Source organism: Neomonachus schauinslandi, chromosome 15, assembly GCF_002201575.2.
Source record: "Neomonachus schauinslandi chromosome 15, ASM220157v2, whole genome shotgun sequence".
NCBI classification, from domain to species: domain Eukaryota; kingdom Metazoa; phylum Chordata; class Mammalia; order Carnivora; family Phocidae; genus Neomonachus; species Neomonachus schauinslandi.
This window is the reverse complement of record NC_058417.1, coordinates 49,014,191-49,031,397: the sequence shown is the minus strand read 5'-3', so window position 1 is coordinate 49,031,397 and position 17,207 is coordinate 49,014,191. Positions and strand designations below refer to the sequence as shown.

At 35.9% G+C, this 17,207-nt stretch overlaps 1 protein-coding gene across 1 annotated transcript in view; it reads left to right on the top strand.

The window, feature by feature from the left end:
- Positions 1-16,618, top strand: part of ABCA5 (ATP binding cassette subfamily A member 5) — an 81,595-nt gene extending 64,977 nt beyond the window's left edge. The window contains exons 27-39 of the mRNA XM_044921733.1: positions 941-1,015; positions 1,517-1,608; positions 3,659-3,785; positions 4,091-4,208; positions 4,305-4,396; positions 9,202-9,377; positions 10,174-10,249; positions 10,367-10,461; positions 11,805-11,924; positions 13,007-13,156; positions 13,542-13,621; positions 14,658-14,713; positions 15,644-16,618. Coding sequence (XP_044777668.1) covers positions 941-1,015; positions 1,517-1,608; positions 3,659-3,785; positions 4,091-4,208; positions 4,305-4,396; positions 9,202-9,377; positions 10,174-10,249; positions 10,367-10,461; positions 11,805-11,924; positions 13,007-13,156; positions 13,542-13,621; positions 14,658-14,713; positions 15,644-15,751 — 1,365 coding nt within the window. The 3' untranslated portion in view covers positions 15,752-16,618. The remainder of the gene's footprint in view (positions 1-940; positions 1,016-1,516; positions 1,609-3,658; positions 3,786-4,090; positions 4,209-4,304; positions 4,397-9,201; positions 9,378-10,173; positions 10,250-10,366; positions 10,462-11,804; positions 11,925-13,006; positions 13,157-13,541; positions 13,622-14,657; positions 14,714-15,643) is intronic.
- Positions 16,619-17,207: the final 589 nt, after the last annotated feature.

The window sequence follows — 17,207 nt, the reverse complement described above, 5'->3', positions numbered from 1 at the left end:
GCTAACTTATGTATAGAGAATACATGTTTGCTGAACAAAATGCATTTTAATCTAAATATTCCTACATATTGCAGCCATAAGAAAACTACTACTCAAAAAAAGAAAACTACTACTCACAACACTTCTGACATCAAATGTGTGGGTTTTTCCCTCACACAAAGCAATTCTGATATTTAACTACCTGGAGTTAATGCAGACTCAGGGCTACCTTCAGGGTTCTCAGGGGTAAGCACTCGGTCCCACAAGATCGCCCCCCTCCCTCCATTTCAGATGCCAGATCCAAGTAGTGGATCCGCAGGTAACCCCTGCTTGTGTCTGATGTGGCTACAAATCCAGGGTTCCTATGACCCCTTGACAGGTTCAATAATTTGTTATAATGGCTTATAGAATTTAGGGAAACACTTTATGTACTTTTACCAGTTTATTATATTGCATATGCAAATAAGTAGATTAAGAGATAGGGAAGGCAAAGTCCAGAATGGTCCGAAGTACTGGAGCTTTTGTCCCTATGGAGTTTTGAGCGTGCCACTCTCCCAGCATGTGGATGCGGTCACCATCCTGGAAAGTCTCCAAACCCTGTGTTTATGGAGGATTTTATGGAGGTTCCATTACGGAGGCACAATGAGATTATTAGTCTTCAAGGCCCTCTCCCTTTTGGATGAGGCTGGAAGTTCCCATCTTCTAATTAATCACTTGGTTTGTCCCTGTCCTCTGTCTGTCTGTCCGTCCCTCCATCCGTCAGTTCCGTCTCCTCTGTAGCATAAACTGTTTTGGTTGATTGGGCCTACTTTAAATAACAAAAGATGCTCCTGTCACCTCTGTCACTCTCCAAGGGTGTTTAGAAGCTAGGAGCTATGTCCTGGGAACTGCGTCAAAGACAAAATACCATTGTATCATCTTACCACAGCAGCATATCAATTTTCAAAAATTTTTGTCTTAGATTTCTTGGAAGAATATTCGAAAAAATGAGTACACCTATAATCCATGGGATAGGCTTTTGGTGGCTGTTATATCGGTAAGAAATAACAAAAATGTTGGCATTAGCATGCTACCTTAAGAGCAGTTTGGTTGTATGATTTTAACTCTCTTTTTAGTTTTTACCGTGTTGCATAAGAATGAAGGTGCTTCAAAAAGTCCAGTGTGTCAGTGCCATCCAATATGCATTTTGGTGGTAATACATTTATTGAATATGTCCATTTTAATATATTTGGCTCTCTCATGTTATTCTATTTAATTATAATTCTGGCTTCCTTAGAAACAAAAACAACTTTTTTCTCCTTTGATTATATTTTATGAAGCTGACAACAATGAACTTTACAGAGGTAGAAAAATATGTGAAGGATTATTTTACTAAAAATCTATGTTGGTTTCCATTAAAATTCTTAACTCATATGACATGTGAAGAAAATAATGATTATTTTGGTGATGGTGAGGAACCTGATGTATGTGGTCTTTGTTCTGCTGATATAGGGGGAAAAAAGATTGAGTCATGAGCTCTTATGTGTTCTTCTTGTAGCCTTACCTGCAGTGTGTACTCTGGATTTTCCTCTTACAGTACTATGAGAAAAAATATGGAGGCAGGTCAATAAGAAAGGATCCTTTTTTCAGGTCAGTTAATTTTTTAAAAAGTTTTAATGTTTTTTAGTAAGTTTACATAGTATAAGGTAATTTCCTTCACTCTCAAAAAAAACCTTACAGTCATCCATGGCCCCTCTCACGCATATCCCCAGCCCTGTATAACTGCTAAGCTGCTAATCTAGTTGCTATAGATCTGCCAATTCTGAACATTTATATAAATAGAACTTTACAATATATAGTCTTTTTGTGTCTGGCTTCTTTTACTTACCATAATGTTTTGAAGGTTCATGATGTAGCAATACTTCATTACTTTTTTCTTTTCTTAGTAATATTACATTGCATGGAAATACCACACTTAACTTACCTTTTCATCAGTTGATGGACATTTGAGTTGTTTCTCTTCTTTGGCCATTATGAATAATGCTGCTGTGAACAAATTATTAACCACTGGATTCTCCCCACATCCACTGACGACTTAGCATCTGGCTCTCCTTCTTTCTCCTGCTGTCATCTTGGGGGAGAATCAGCTTCCACTGAGATAACCTGTCTAACATCCTACTCCTCAGTTTCTGATTTTCTCCGCACTCACGACTTCTGTGTCCTTTGTGTCTCCCGTGTTGATTTGGGTCAGAGCCCTGCCATCACTGCTCTTCACTTCATCTGTGTCCTGTACAACCAGTAACGCTTCATCTTTCCAGCTGTCTTATTTTATTAGTCTTTTTGGACTTTCCTGCTGTAGTTTCCACCCCTGAGTTTTTTCTGTTCTTCAAATGTATCCACTAATCACTGTTTTCACCTTTTCTCTATTCAGCTTCACTCACATGATTCATCACTTTCACCCTCTTTCAGCGCCCTCTATTCAACTTCTGTATTTCTTTGACCTGTCTGCTAAAACTCATAATTTTTGCTAAGTCTAATTACAGGCTGGAGAAAATTAACATAGAAGTGCAGTTTGTTAATACCACGTATTTATCCTGCATAAACTCAGCTTTGTTTTAACACTTGTTACCCCATTTTCTTCCTCTTTTCGATAGCTATCCCAAACCTTCTTTGTATTCCTCAAATTCTCCAGTTTACCTCACCTCGTTTTCTACTTCTCACTAGATGATCTTGCCATCTCTGAAAACAAAAGGACTTAATTAGAAATTTTTACACATTTGTCCACCTCTTTCATCATTTTTGCCTTTTCCTAGTCCCAGAGGGAGAGACACCCCTTCTGTTATCCATGTCTTCATTTATTCTGTCAACTTAAGGATGTTGCTCTGTCAATTTTATTTTCTCTTTCTGTACCTTTCCCTTTTGAATCTAAATAGGGTATTTTTCTCTGGGGAGGGATTTTGTATAAAACAAACTAATAGACATCAGAACTCCTAAATCTCATTTAAGCTTGAATCTCTCTAGCTCTTGTCCCGTATATCTTTTATTTCATAACTAAGAAGCTTCCACTCCCAGTTCCTCACCTCCCAGTCACTCCTTACATCCCTGCAGTTTGGTCTCTGCACTTGCTTCTCTGCTCATGCTATTTTCATTAAGGTGACTAATGATTTCCTCCGTATCTCCTGAAGTAGGCTTTGCTTATTCACCTCATCTGCTACTTTAGTGTGATTGACTTCTTCCTTCTTATACTTTTCTCTTGTTCCTTTGTTGTCCATAATGTCAACTCCTGTTTTACCTCTTTACTTCTCTTACACTTCAAAATTTCCTTTCAAAGCACTTTTTTCTCTACCTACTTTTCCAGTGTTCCTGTGAGTTCTGAGTTCAGCCCTCTATATCCACTCTGCCCGGGACATGTCATTTATACCCAGACTGTAAATTCTTTGAGGGATGGATAAATGCTTTTTAAAATCTTTTTGTGAAATAGTGCATGACACATACCAGTCATATAAGATGTTGAAAAATGAGTGAATTCTGATAATATCATCAAATGGATCCATGAGTGAAAAATAGCTCTGTAATTCCACCTTTCAGAAATAAGATCACAGATCTCAGATTGGTGTATTTTTTCGGTCTTTTCTCCATGGAGTGCTTGAATTTCTTACTCTGTTAGTTATTTGAAAATCTATTATCTTTATATATTTAGGACTCTTTCAACAAAGTCCAAAAATAGGAAGTATCCAGAACCACCGAACAATGAGGATGAAGATGAAGATGTCAAAGCTGAAAGACTAAAGGTCAAAGAGCTAATGAGTTGCCAGTGTTGTGAGGAGGTAATTTAGTCTTTATCGTAAGTCTTATTAAATGTGAAGTGATCAGTTCCTCATGTATAGGAATTAATCTGAAAAATACTTTTCTTTTCATATGAATCAATATGAAAAAAAGTCTTTGAAAAAATATTTGTCTACTTCTGAATAAGCCATTATTTCAGTCATAAATGGATATTTATTTACATAATACCTCTTATTAGTGAATATAGTTCATATGATATATGGACATGAATTATGGGCAACCTGTCATTTCATGATAGGTATATCTGATTTATTATTTTCTTTTTAAATCCTATTTCTCTTATTAGAAGCCAGCCATTATGGTCAGCAATTTGCATAAAGAATATGATGACAAGAAAGATTTTCTTCTTACAAGAAAAGTAAAGAAAGTGGCAACTAAATATGTCTCTTTCTGTGTGAAAAAAGGCTGGTATTTGTTTTTTCTTAAATAATTTTTCCAGAAGAGTTATTTCCATTTTTAGTTTGATTTACATATGATAATTTTTCTTTCAATTTCTTTAGGAGAGATCTTGGGGCTACTGGGTCCAAATGGTGCAGGCAAAAGCACAATTATCAATATTCTGGTTGGTGATATTGAACCAACTTCAGGCCAGGTATGATATATAAGGGTGCTGTGATTTACATTTTTAGTTAAAATAAGTTTCTTAATGGCAGATTAGGATTTTATGTTTTTAGTATTAATTTTTAGTATAGCTTAATCAAGTTATTATGTTTTTGGTTATCTTTGAAAATAATATACACAATAAAATTTTCACACATGCAGATGCACACATAGACAGTATTTCTGCTTTTATAATTATTACATGCATGGGTGATTTGCCTACCTACTTAATGGAAGACAATCTTATTATTTTTTTTTATTATTTAAATGTTGTTAGTTAACATATAGTGCAATATTGGTTTCTGGAGTAGAATTCGGTGATTCGTCACATACATACAACACCCGGTGCTCATCACAAGTGCCCTCTTTAATACCTATCACCCATCTAGCCCATCCCCCCACCCACTTCCTTCCATCAACCCTCAGTTTGTTCTCTATCATTAAGAGTCACTTATAGCTTGTTTCCTTGTCTCCTTTTTTCTTTTCCCCCTTCCCATATGTTTATTTGCTTTCTTTCCTGAATTCCACATATGAATGAGATCATACAGTAAATATTATCTTTGACAGACTTATTTCACTTAGCATAATACACTCTAGTTTCATCCACATCATTGCTAATGACAAGATTTCATTCTTTTTGGTGGTTGAGTAATATTCCTGTGTGTGTGTGTGTGTGTGTGTGTGTGTGTGTGTGTGTGTGTGTAGACACCACATCTTTATCCATTCATCAGTTGATGGACGTTTGGGCTCTCTCCATAGTTTGGCTATTGTTAATGCCACTGTAAACATCAGGGTGCATGTACCCCTTCTAATCTATTTTTGTATCCTTTGGGTAAATACTTAGTAGTACAATTGCTGGATTACAGTGTAGTTCTGTTTTTTACTTTTTGGGGAACCTCCAAACTGTTCTCCAGAGTGGCTGCACCAGTTTGCATTCCCACCAACAGCACAAGAGGGTTCCTCTTTCTTGGCATCCTTGCCAACACCTGTTGTTTCTTGTGTTGTTAATTTTAGCCGTTCTGACAGGTGTGAGGTGGCATCGCATTGTGGTTTTGATTTGTATTTCCCTGATGGTGAGTGATGAGTGATGTTGAGCATCTTCCATAGTTTTCAGAGTACAGGTCTTTTACCTCTTTAGTTAGGTTTATTCCTATGTATCTTACCGTTTTTGGTGCAGTTGCAAATGGGATGGATTCCTTGATTTCCTTTTCTGCTGCTTTGTTATTGGTGTATAGAAATGCAACAGATTTCTGCACATTGGTTTTATATCCTGCAACTTTGCTGAATTCATGTATGAGTTCTAGCAATGTTTTGGTGGAGTCTTTCAGGTTTTCTACATAGAGTGTCATGTCATCTGTAAATAGTGAAAGTTTGAATTCTTCCTTGCCATTTCGGATGCCTTTGATTTCTCTTTGTTGTCTGATTGCTGAGCTAAGACTTACGTTAAATAGTAATGGTGAGAGTGGACATCCTTGTCTTGTTCCTGTCTGTAGAGGAAAGGCTCTCAGTTTCCCCATTGAGGATGACCTGTGGGTCTTTTGTATATGGCCTTTATACGAAGGCCATATTGAGGTATGTTCCATCTATCCTTACTTTTTGAGGGTTTTTATCAAGGAAAGATCTGTATTTTGTCAAATGCTTTTTCTGCATCTGACAGGATCATATGGTTCTTATAATGTGGTGTATCATGTTGATTGATTTGCGAATGTTCAACCACCCCTGCAGCCCAGGAATAAATCCTACTTGATCGTGGTGAATAATTCTTTTAATGTACTGTTGAATTCGATTCACTAGTATTTTATTGAGAATTTTTGCATCCATGTTCATGAGGGGTATTGGCCTGTAATTTTCCTTTTTAGTGGGGTCTTTGGTTTTGGAATCAAGGTAATGCTGGTTTCATAGAATGAGTTTGGAAGTTTTCCTTCAATTTCTATTTTTTGGAATAGTTTGAGGAGAATAGATATTAACTCTTCTTAAAATGTCTTGGAATCCATCCAGCCCTGGACTTTGTTTGTTGAGAGATTTTTGATTACTGATTCAGTTTCTTTGCTGGTTTTGGGTCTGTTCAAAATTTTTATTTCTTACTGTTTCAGTTTTGGCTTTGTTAGTTTGTAGTTATCTAGGAATTTGTCCATTTCTTCCAGGTTGCCCAGTTTGTTGGCATATACTTTTTCATAGCATTGTCTTATAATTGTTTGTGTTTCTGTGGTGTTGGTTGTGATCTCTCCTCTTTCATTCATGATTTTATCTATTTGGGTCCTTTCTCTTTTCTTTTTGATAAGTCTCGCTAGAGGTTTATCAGTTTTATTAATTCTTTTGAAAAACCAGCTCTTAGTTTTGTTAATCCATTCTACTGTTTTTTTTGTTTGTTTGTTTCTATATTGTTTATTTATGTTCTAATCTTTATTATTTACCTTCTGCTGGCTTTAGGCTTTATTTGCCATTCCTTTTCTAGCTCCTTTAGGCGTAAAGTTAGGTTGTATATTTGAGACTTTTCTTGCTTCTTGAGGTGGACCTGTATTGCAATATACTTCCCTCCTGGAACTGCTTTTGCTGCATCCCAAAGGTTTTGGACTGTCCTGTTTTCATTTTCATTTGCTTCCATGTATTTTTTTTTTTCTTCTTTAATTTCCTGGTTAACCCATTCATTCTTTAGTAGGATGTTCTTCAACCTCCATGTATTTATGGTCTTTCCAAATTTTTCTTGTGGTTGACTTCAAGTTTCATAGCATCGTGGTCTAAAAATATGCATGGTATGATCTCAGTCTTTTTGTACTTGTTGAGGGTTGATTTGTGACCCAGTATGTGATCTGTTCTGGAGAATGTTCCATGGGTACTCGAAAAGAATGTGTATCCTTCTGCTTTAAGATGGATGAAATGTTCTGTATATCTGTTAAGTCCATCTGGTCCAGTGTGTCACTGAAAGCCATTGTTTCCTTATTGATTTTCTGCTTACATGATTTGTCTATTGCTGTAAGTGGGGTGTTAAAGTCCCTACTCTTACTGTATTATTATCAATGAGTTTCTTTATATTTATTATTAATTGAATTGTGTATTTGGTTGCTCCCAAGTTGGGGACATAAATATTTACAATTGTTAGATCTTCTTGATGGATAGACCCCTTAATTATGATATAATGCCCTTCTTCATCTCTTTTTAGTCTTTGTTTTAAAATCTAGTTTGTCTGGGGTCCCTGGGTGGCTCAGTCGTTAAGCATCTGCCTTCGGCTCAGGTCATGATCCCAGGGTCCTGGGATCGAGCTCCGCATCAGGCTCCCTGCTCAGCGGGAAGCCTGCTTCTCCCTCTCCCACTCCCCCTGCTTGTATTCCTGCTGTCACTATCTCTCCCTCTGTCAAATAAATAAATTAAAGTCTTTAACAAAAATAAAATCCAGTTTGTCTGATGGAAGTGAGACTACTCCGGCTTTAGGTCTAAAATCAGTCTCTTGTAGGCAGCATATAGATGGATCTTGTTTTTTTTGTGTGTGGGTGAACCTACAGCTTTATTGACACCTTTCAGTAAGCTCTTAATACTCATATTTTCATGGGTTCACGCCTTGTAATGAATTTGAGTTGTAGATAATCAACTTCCACAGAGAAATGTGTAGCCAAACCAAATTAAGAATAACCCATTCTGATACCCTTTGTCTTACAATTGAAGCATTTAGTCTGTTTACATTCAGAGTGATTACTGAAAGATAAGAATTTAGTGCCATTGTGTTACCTGTAAAATTGGTGTTTCTGATGATATTCTGTGCTCCTTTCTAGTCTTTGTTGCTTTTGCTCTTTTTTTTTTCCTCCACTCAAAGAGTCCACCTTAAAATTTCTTGCAGGGCTGGTTTAGTGGTCATGAACTAATAAAAGTAGTTTTTGTTTGTCTGGGAAACTCCTTTGTAAAAAAAAGAGATTGATTTATTTACTTGAGGGAGGGGGGAGGGGTAAAGGGAGAGAACCACCAAGCAGACTCCCCACCGCACGTGGAGCCCAATTCAGGGCTTGATCCCATGACCCATGAGATCATGACTTGAGCCAAAAGCAAGAGTCAGATGCTCAACCAACTGAGCCACCCCGGTGCCCCTGTCTGGGAGACTCTTTATCTGTCCTTCTATTCTGAATAACAACCTGGATAAACAATTCTTGGCTGTATATTTTTCCCATTCAGCACGATGAATATTTCCTTCCACTCCTCTCTGGCCTGCCAGGTTTCAGTGGACAGATCTGCTGCCAACCTGATCTGTAGAAGACAATCTTATTAACTTCAGGAGATATAGGAGCTAATATTGACCCTGCCATTAATTAGCCTTTGATTGTAAGCATATCACCACTTTGTGGAAACTTCACAGAACTGCTCTAATCCTGTCTTCCGCTGCTCTCCCCCTTCCTTACTTTACACCAACCACACTGACCCATTGATTTCCTGGAAAATGCCAGGCACACTCTTCTCTGGGTTTTTGCCTTAACTGTTCCTTTTATAGGGTATTCCTTACCCTGTAAAAATCCAAATGATTAAATTTGCTTTATGTCCATGGCACCAATAGCACCTTCCAGTGAGGTCCTTTGATCATCCTAGTTAAAATTGGAGTTTGCCTTTTCAATCAACCTGCATTCTTGATCGCCCTTTTGGGCCATGTCACTGAACTCTGACTTAGCTATGTATGTCCTTTCTTCATCAAAAGGAATAAAAATTTGACTTACTATTACCCTGGTTCTAGGAAAGAGTTTGAATTAATTCACTTACCACTTCTTCACAATGTAAATTAAGCCAAAAGTTATTTAAAATTGGTTTGTATTTCTGTAGGTATTCCTTGGAGATTATTCTCCAGAACCAACTGAAGATGATGATTCCATTAAGTATATGGGATACTGTCCTCAGATAAACCCACTGTGGCCAGATATTACATTGCGGGAACATTTTGAAATTTATGGAGCTGTGAAAGGAATGAGCTCAAGTGACATGAAAGAAGTCATAAATCGGTAAAATTAAAACCTTTTTATTACCCAGAGAAAGGTTGACATTTCACATTTTAAAAGTTTAATTTTTTCTTTTTTTTAAAGATTTTATTTATTTATTTGACAGAGAGAGACACAGCGAGAGCAGGAACACAAGCAGGGGGAGTGGGAGAGGGAGAAGCAGGCTTCCCGCAGAGCAGGGAGCCCGATGCGGGGCTCGATCCCAGGACCCTGGGATCACGACCTGAGCCGAAGGCAGACGCTTAACGACTGAGCCACCCAGGCGCCCCTAAAAGTTTAATTTTTAAAAGCATTTTTTGTTATACTTTTAATAGAAAATGGTCATTACTTTTTCATATATTCTTTACGGAATAATGATAGTTATAAAAATAAAAAGGTAGTTTTTCTATTTTTAATTACAGGGTGAACATACCTATAAATGTCAAACGTAAAGTGAATCTTTTTATTAAAATAGTGATTTGTTTAAGATGATGTAAATTGGGGGCACCTGGGTGGCTCAGTCGTTAAGCGTCTGCCTTGGGCTCAGGTCATGATCCCAGGGTCCTGGGATCAAGCCCCGCATCGGGCTCCCTGCTCAGCGGGAAGCCTGCTTCTACCTCTCGCACTCCCCCTGCTTGTGTTCCCTCTCTCACTGTGTCTCTCTCTGTCAAATAAATAAATAAAATCTTTAAAAAAAAAAAAAGAGATGTAAATTGGAGGTCTAATTATATAGTAAGTTCCAACTGAGTGTTCTAGAAAAAAAACTGTGAATGATCACAGTGAGTGATAATACAATCATTTTGTATTACCTATTTTGCAGGATAACAAATGCACTTGATTTAAAAGAACATCTTCAGAAAACTATAAAGAAACTACCTGCAGGAATCAAGCGAAAGGTACTTTTATTAACAGATATATGTATGTCTTATTCATAGTTGAGAGCTTGATACTGTCTTCATAAAATTTCTTATGCAAAGCCTTATTAGTCCCCTCCACATTTTCTTTCTAACTAGTTGTGTTTTGCCCTGAGTATGCTGGGGAATCCTCACATTACCCTGCTAGATGAACCATCTACAGGTATGGATCCTAAAGCCAAACAGCACATGTGGTGAGTATGACATTAAAGATACTTGAGACATGGTATACTATTTCATACTTTAGAATAAAAGAGTAGTTTGTTTTATTATCACTAATGGATTTATATTAGTTATATATATTGATTTAAAATCTTACACAAATGACAAAATAGTAATTAAAAATTAATTACTATTGATACCTAGAGAAGCTCATAAAATTTTATTTTATTTTATTTATTTTATTTTTTTTATTCTTATGTTAATCCCCATACATTACATCATTAGTTTTAGATGAAGTGTTCCATGATTCATTGTTTGTGCCTAACACCCAGTGCTCCATGCAGGATGTGCCCTCCTCAATACCCACCACCAGGCTAACCCATTATTTTATTTATTTTTAAGATTTTATTTATTTGAGAGAGAGAGAGACAGCAAGAGAGGGAACAGAAGCAGGGGGAGTGGGAGAAGGAGAAGCAGGCTTCCTGCTGAGCAGAGAGCCTGACAAGGGGCTTGGTCCCAGGACACTGAGATCATGACCTGAGTGGAAGGCAGATGCTTAACCGACTGAGCCACCCAGTCACCCCTGCCATAAACTTTTAAACTTTATCATACTTTATACTTTCATGAAATATTAATAATATTTTATTTATTCCAGAATAAAAATAAATATATGAGTAATTATTAAGATAGAGTACTGCTGTCTGAATAGCTTTTTTTTTTTTTTAAGATTTTATTTATTTATTTATTAGAGAGCAAGTGAGAGAGAAACAGCATGAGAGGCGACTCATGAAGGGGAGAGGGTCAGAGGGAGAAGCAGGCTCCCCGCTGAGCAGGGAGCCCGATGTGGAACTCGATCCCAGGACTCAGGGATCATGACCTGAGCCGAAGGCAGTCGCTTAACCAACTGAGACACCCAGGCGCCCTGAATGGCTTTTAAAAGATTTTTTCCTAGTCATTTAACATAAATTCTAATTCTCATAACACTGGCTTGAGTTTATGTTGGAACGCCTAGGAATTCATGGTGCTAGTTAGTTGACCAACTCTTTGAGCCTACATTTCCATGTCTATAAAATGTGAGGTGTGGGATAGAAGCATATTAAGTTTTCCCTATGATTTTATGGCTATTTTAGTTATAACATGAAAAAGCATCAAATTTTATAATTTATTTTTTAATGCATAGAAACATTTGAAGTCATGGAATTTCTGTTTATTTGACAAACTTTCAAAAATAGAGGAAAAGAAGTTAAAAGAATCGTAGTTGGGCAGTATGTAATAACTATAGCAATAGATATTGATAAATTTTAATTAACCAAATAGTTAGATTTTCATTAATATTCAGATGCTTTACTCTGTTTATTTTACATATGTATTATAGGCAAGCAATTCGAACTGCATTTAAAAACAAAAAGCGGGCTGCTATTCTGACCACTCATTATATGGAGGAAGCAGAAGCTGTCTGTGACCGGGTAGCCGTCATGGTATCTGGGCAGTTAAGGTAAATGTCTGAAAGGCATGCCGTTGGGGGGAGGGGTTGAATAATCATTTCAGAAACTTAACAATAATAAATTTAAATGCCAAAAAAAGTGTCCTTACTTGAGTTTTTGACTATTAGCTTTCTGTAGAATTACTTGGAAATGTGTTCGTTTATTTCTAAGAAATGGCTAGCTAATTTGCATTTGTAATTAGTTTAATGGTTCAACAACTTGGAATGTTGTTTTTCATGCATGATATTTGTTATTTTAAAAAATTGCTAGGCATTGTATTGGGTTGTAATCCGAAGTATAAAATAAATATATTTGTAATTCAAGTTCATACTCTTATAAATAAATGGTTGAATAAATAAAATAAATGTGGGAGGAGAGCAAATTTTCCTTACGGTAAGATTCCAAACAGTATATGTAGATACTGCTCCCTCTGGGAGGGTAGGGTAATTCTCCACTTCCTAAGTGTAGTCTGAATTTAGCCAGTCCCTTCTAATGTATGGAAAGAGGGCGATAGTAACTTCACTGAAGAGCAGCGTTGTATGGATATCATGTACCCCTGATAGGATGTCATAGGAAAGGTACTTCGGCTCCGTGGCATTTCCTCCAAAACCCCTAACCCCAGTCTAATGAGAAAACTGTCAGACTACTCCAAATTGAGAGACATTCTGCCAAAACACTTGACAAATTCCTAAAACTGTCAAAGGTAAAAAAAGGAAGGAAAGAGTAAGAAACTGTCACAGACCCGTGGGGGCTAAGGGCAGTGTGTATCCTGGATAGATCCTGGAACAGAAAAAGGACATTAGTGAAAAACTGGTGAAATCCAAATAAAGTCAAATATGAAGTTAATAGTAATATACCAGTGTTCGTTTCTTAATTTTGACAAATGCGCCATGGTTATATAAGATCATAATATTAGGGAAACTAAAACTGGGTGAGGGGTATATGGAGTCTCTCTGTATTATATTTGCAACTTCTCTATACATTTAAAAGTATCCCATCAAACATTTAATTTAAATCATCTTTTGAGAAATCATTCTTTGAAGCTGTCAAGTCATCTTATAATGTCTGAGCTTTCTTCTAAAAATCACTACAGATGTATTGGGACTGTCCAGCATCTGAAGAGTAAATTTGGAAAAGGCTACTTTTTGGAAATAAAGTTAAAGGAGTGGATAGAAAACCTAGAAGTAGACCGCCTTCAAAGAGAAATTCAGTATATTTTCCCAAATGCAAGCCGTCAGGAGAGGTAAAGGTTTTAATAATTTAGTTATATTTTTTTGTAGAGCAATAATCGTAAAAATTGGTTACTGCATTAAGGATTAGAAAAAAAAGGTCTGTTAATATCACCAGTATTGGACTAATAACATAGTCTGATAACTGGAGTTTTATATCTAACTTAGTGTTAGATCTTGCAATATTCAATAGTATTTAAACTTTTAAAAGTTCTCATATCAGCAATAATGAGAGAGTTATTTTGCATGGAAATATTTTAAGATTTAAAACAATTTTTTTCTAAATATGTATCAAAATAAGTTGTTGGAGTTTAATTTTGAACTTTAAATAAAGTTTGAACTTTAGCTTTAGAAATTAGTAGTCATTCTTAAATTTTTCTATATTTTATCTGTTTCCAGTTTTTCTTCTATTTTGGCTTATAAGATTCCTAAGGAAGATGTTCCATCCCTTTCACAATCTTTTTCTAAGTTGGAAGAAGGTAAGATTTGAAAAACATTGTAAGGTAACTTTCAATTTATAAAAGAATTTTATTTTCAAGTTTAGAAATTGGGACTGTTTATTGTGGAAGCTATTGTAAATAAAAAGATAACCTTTTATTAATTTAATGTAAGACGTAGGATAAATACTAACACTGTAGAGGTTTAGTAGGTCAGCTGTATTATAGTGTAAATCTTTTACTATTTTAGTTGACATCACCATGGTTTTTCACATTGCATCTGTAAGAAAGTTCAGTTTAATTAGCACTCAGTGGTTCATTTCAGAAGTGAGAGCATTGAGTTTCCAGAACCCTCACTTGGTATCAGGCCCTAGAAGTAACAATGGTAGCAAGACTTCAGTGGCAGCAGAAGAGGGGAGAGGAAAATCCATAGTGTAGGGATGTGGACATTCCTAAAAGCTTAAAGAAGCTTATTGGAACTTGACATTTTTTAAAATAAATGCTTGGTAGGATAAAGATACTCTGGTAGCAAGTCATGAGAGGTAAGCTCCTGGATGGAACAGGTATTCATACACAAGTTGTTTTATGGAATTTATAAACTGTGAAACAACCTAATAAAGCTTGGGGAGAATTTCACTACAGGAATGAATAGGAAGCCAGAAAATTTGAGGTTAGAATAGATTGCAAAAGGATCTGAAATAAACTTAAAAAGAGTATATGGCCATAAGAACTAATCCAGAATCTAGTTCAAGAAGTTCGGAACAGGCTGTAATGGAAATTGGGGAAGGGAAGATAGGGAGCAGGGAGCCAAAGAAGTCATGAGAAAAGACATAGTAAGGAAGACAGAGGAGGGTAAACAGGAGATGCTTGGAAAGGGCAAGGTGAAGCAAGTAAGGCTGCAGATAGGGTGCCTCAGGGAACAAAGAGGAAAGGAACATGTTTTGGCAGCTTCAAATTTAAATGAGTTGATTACAGAATTTTTTTTTTTTTTAACAGGTTGTTAGCCATTTAGTAGTTACTGCCATTTTTATTCTTTAGAAATATTAATAAGTTAAATATTGTTTTCATATTTTAATAGCTAAACATACTTTTGCCATTGAAGAATATAGCTTTTCTCAAGCAACATTGGAACAGGTACTATAAAGTTAAATTTTTAAAAGTTTTTTTATAGAAGAAAGTGATATCTAATTGTTTAGATTTATTTATTTATTTATTATTTATTTTTTTAAAGATTTTATTTATTTATTTGAGAGAGCGAGAATGAGAGAGAGCACATGAGAGGGGGGAGGGTCAGAGGGAGAAGCAGACTCCCTGCCGAGCAGGGAGCCCCATGCGGGACTCGATCCAGGGACTCCAGGATCATGACCTGAGCCGAAGGCAGTCGCCTAACCAACTGAGCCACCCAGGCGCCCCTATTTATTTATTTTTAAAGATTTATTTGAGAGAGAGAAAATGTGTGCGAGTGAGGGGAGGTGAAGAGGGGGAAGGGAAGCAGACTCCCCGCTGAGAGCGGAGCCACATGGGGCTTGGCTGATCTCATGACACTGAGATCATGACCTGAGCTGAAACCAAGAGTTGGAAGCTTAACCAACTGAGCTACGCAGGTGCCCCTAATTATTTAGATTTATACTGGAGAGGGAGGGTGTTTATGAACCAGAGACAAATTGTTATACAATATGCCTAAACTTTGTATAATCTTAAACAACTTTAGGCTCTCCATCTGCTTACTTTGAAAAACTCAATATTGTTTCTTTAGTAAAGAAAATGGGTGTTTTTGATGTTATTTCATATATCTGAAGTTACATTGCTAAATATTTATAAATTATTTTTTATGACTGCTACTTATATATTTATCAAAAAACAATCCTAATCCTTATAGCATTCAACTTTATATGTGATTAAAGGAGGTTATTCTGTTTAAATAATATTAATGCCAACATATCTCTTGATAGTTGAATGGTTAATGTATGTAGATGGAGCCTTACAGTGTTTTTTATTTAATTAAAAATTATTTGAGATAATTACAATAGAGAATACTGTATTCATTTATTTACTTTCATTTAGGTTTTTGTAGAACTCACTAAAGAACAAGAGGAAGAAGATAGCAGTTGTGGAACTTTAAACAGCACACTTTGGTGGGAAAGAACACAGGAAGACAGAGTAGTGTTTTGAAGCAGTTCAGTCTGCTTACTGAATTTCTTTAACTCTGGCTTAAAAGGTATATTATTTGAGTGGTAACTGAAGAACCATGAAAGCACTTGGGATTTTCCTAAGTTCCTTGATTGAAATGCTGTGGTTTTGTGTTTTGCTTTTCTTTAAATAAAACTTGTATATAAATAATTGAAACTGCATGTTTGTACATGAAGTATATTGAACTGTAGTCTGTATGTGAGGTCGAATATTTGCTTTTTTACCTTTCAAAAACAGTGCTTTTAAATTTATGATTTAAAGAAATAGTGATAGAATAATTTTATCTTTAACGGTTTTCTTTATTTTTAAATTTATACCATCTTGTTACGTAAGTATGTGATATCCCAGTCTAAACAAAAAGAACTAATACATAAATAATACATAGAAAAGAAATATAAAGCAAAAGTTTCTTGCTTCTCCTTTTTAATTTCTAAAGAAACTCTGAGAGGAGGTTGGCATCCCAGAAAGCAATAAGTACCAGGTAGTCTCCGTGAAGGTAGAGTTTGCAGGAGGTGACAACTGCTAGGTGGCACTCATTCATCATAATACATGAAATGAGACCCTGTTCTATTAGGTGATGTTAGACATAGGTGATTTAGGTCTTTGAAGAAACAGTTCTTTTGGTTACAGTAAAATTCACAGGTTTTTAAATTATAATATAATTAAAGGAAGACTTTGTCTAGAGTCTTATTATGTAATAGCCTGATTGCAGTTAGAATGACATCATCTACACAGTTGGAAGAATCGGCCATACCTTTTCCTGTACCCCTCATGGAATATATAAATTTTTTTGTCATCTTTCTCCCAAAGGGCACGTTATATTATAGAATAAAATAATTTGTTGGGTAATCATTTTTGTTGGTAAACTTTATTTGAATCTCTCCTTTATAGTTTAAAGTTTGTGTAGATTTACTTAGTAACTCACTTCAGATTTACTTTGGAACATGGTGGGAGATAAATAAACCTTTGGGGGTTAAGTTAAGGATTAGAAGTAAACTATACATAATTCACTTTAATGAGAAACCAGAATTTTACTGTCAGAGTTGAAGTAAGGTTATGGTTAATGTAATCTTGGAAATACTTCCTTGTAGAACCCATGTGTGGACTATAGGTAAAATGTAATATAAATAATACCAGCTGACATTCTATTTCAACCAGCTGAATGAAAGTTACTAACTCGCAAAGACAAATATGTTGGGAGTGTGATTTTTGCATTATAAAGAGTCAGAAAAAACAACAGCAACAACAAAAGAATTTGGTACTGAGTTACTATTTAAATAGCCAAATCCTTTACTGAAATACTGTTAACTCTTTAACTTAGGTAAACTTAATGAACTTTTTTTTTTTTTTTTTTAAAGATTTTATTTATTTGACAGAGACACAGCGAGAGAGGGAACACAAGCAGGGGGAGTGGGAGAGGGAGAAGCAGGCTTCCCAT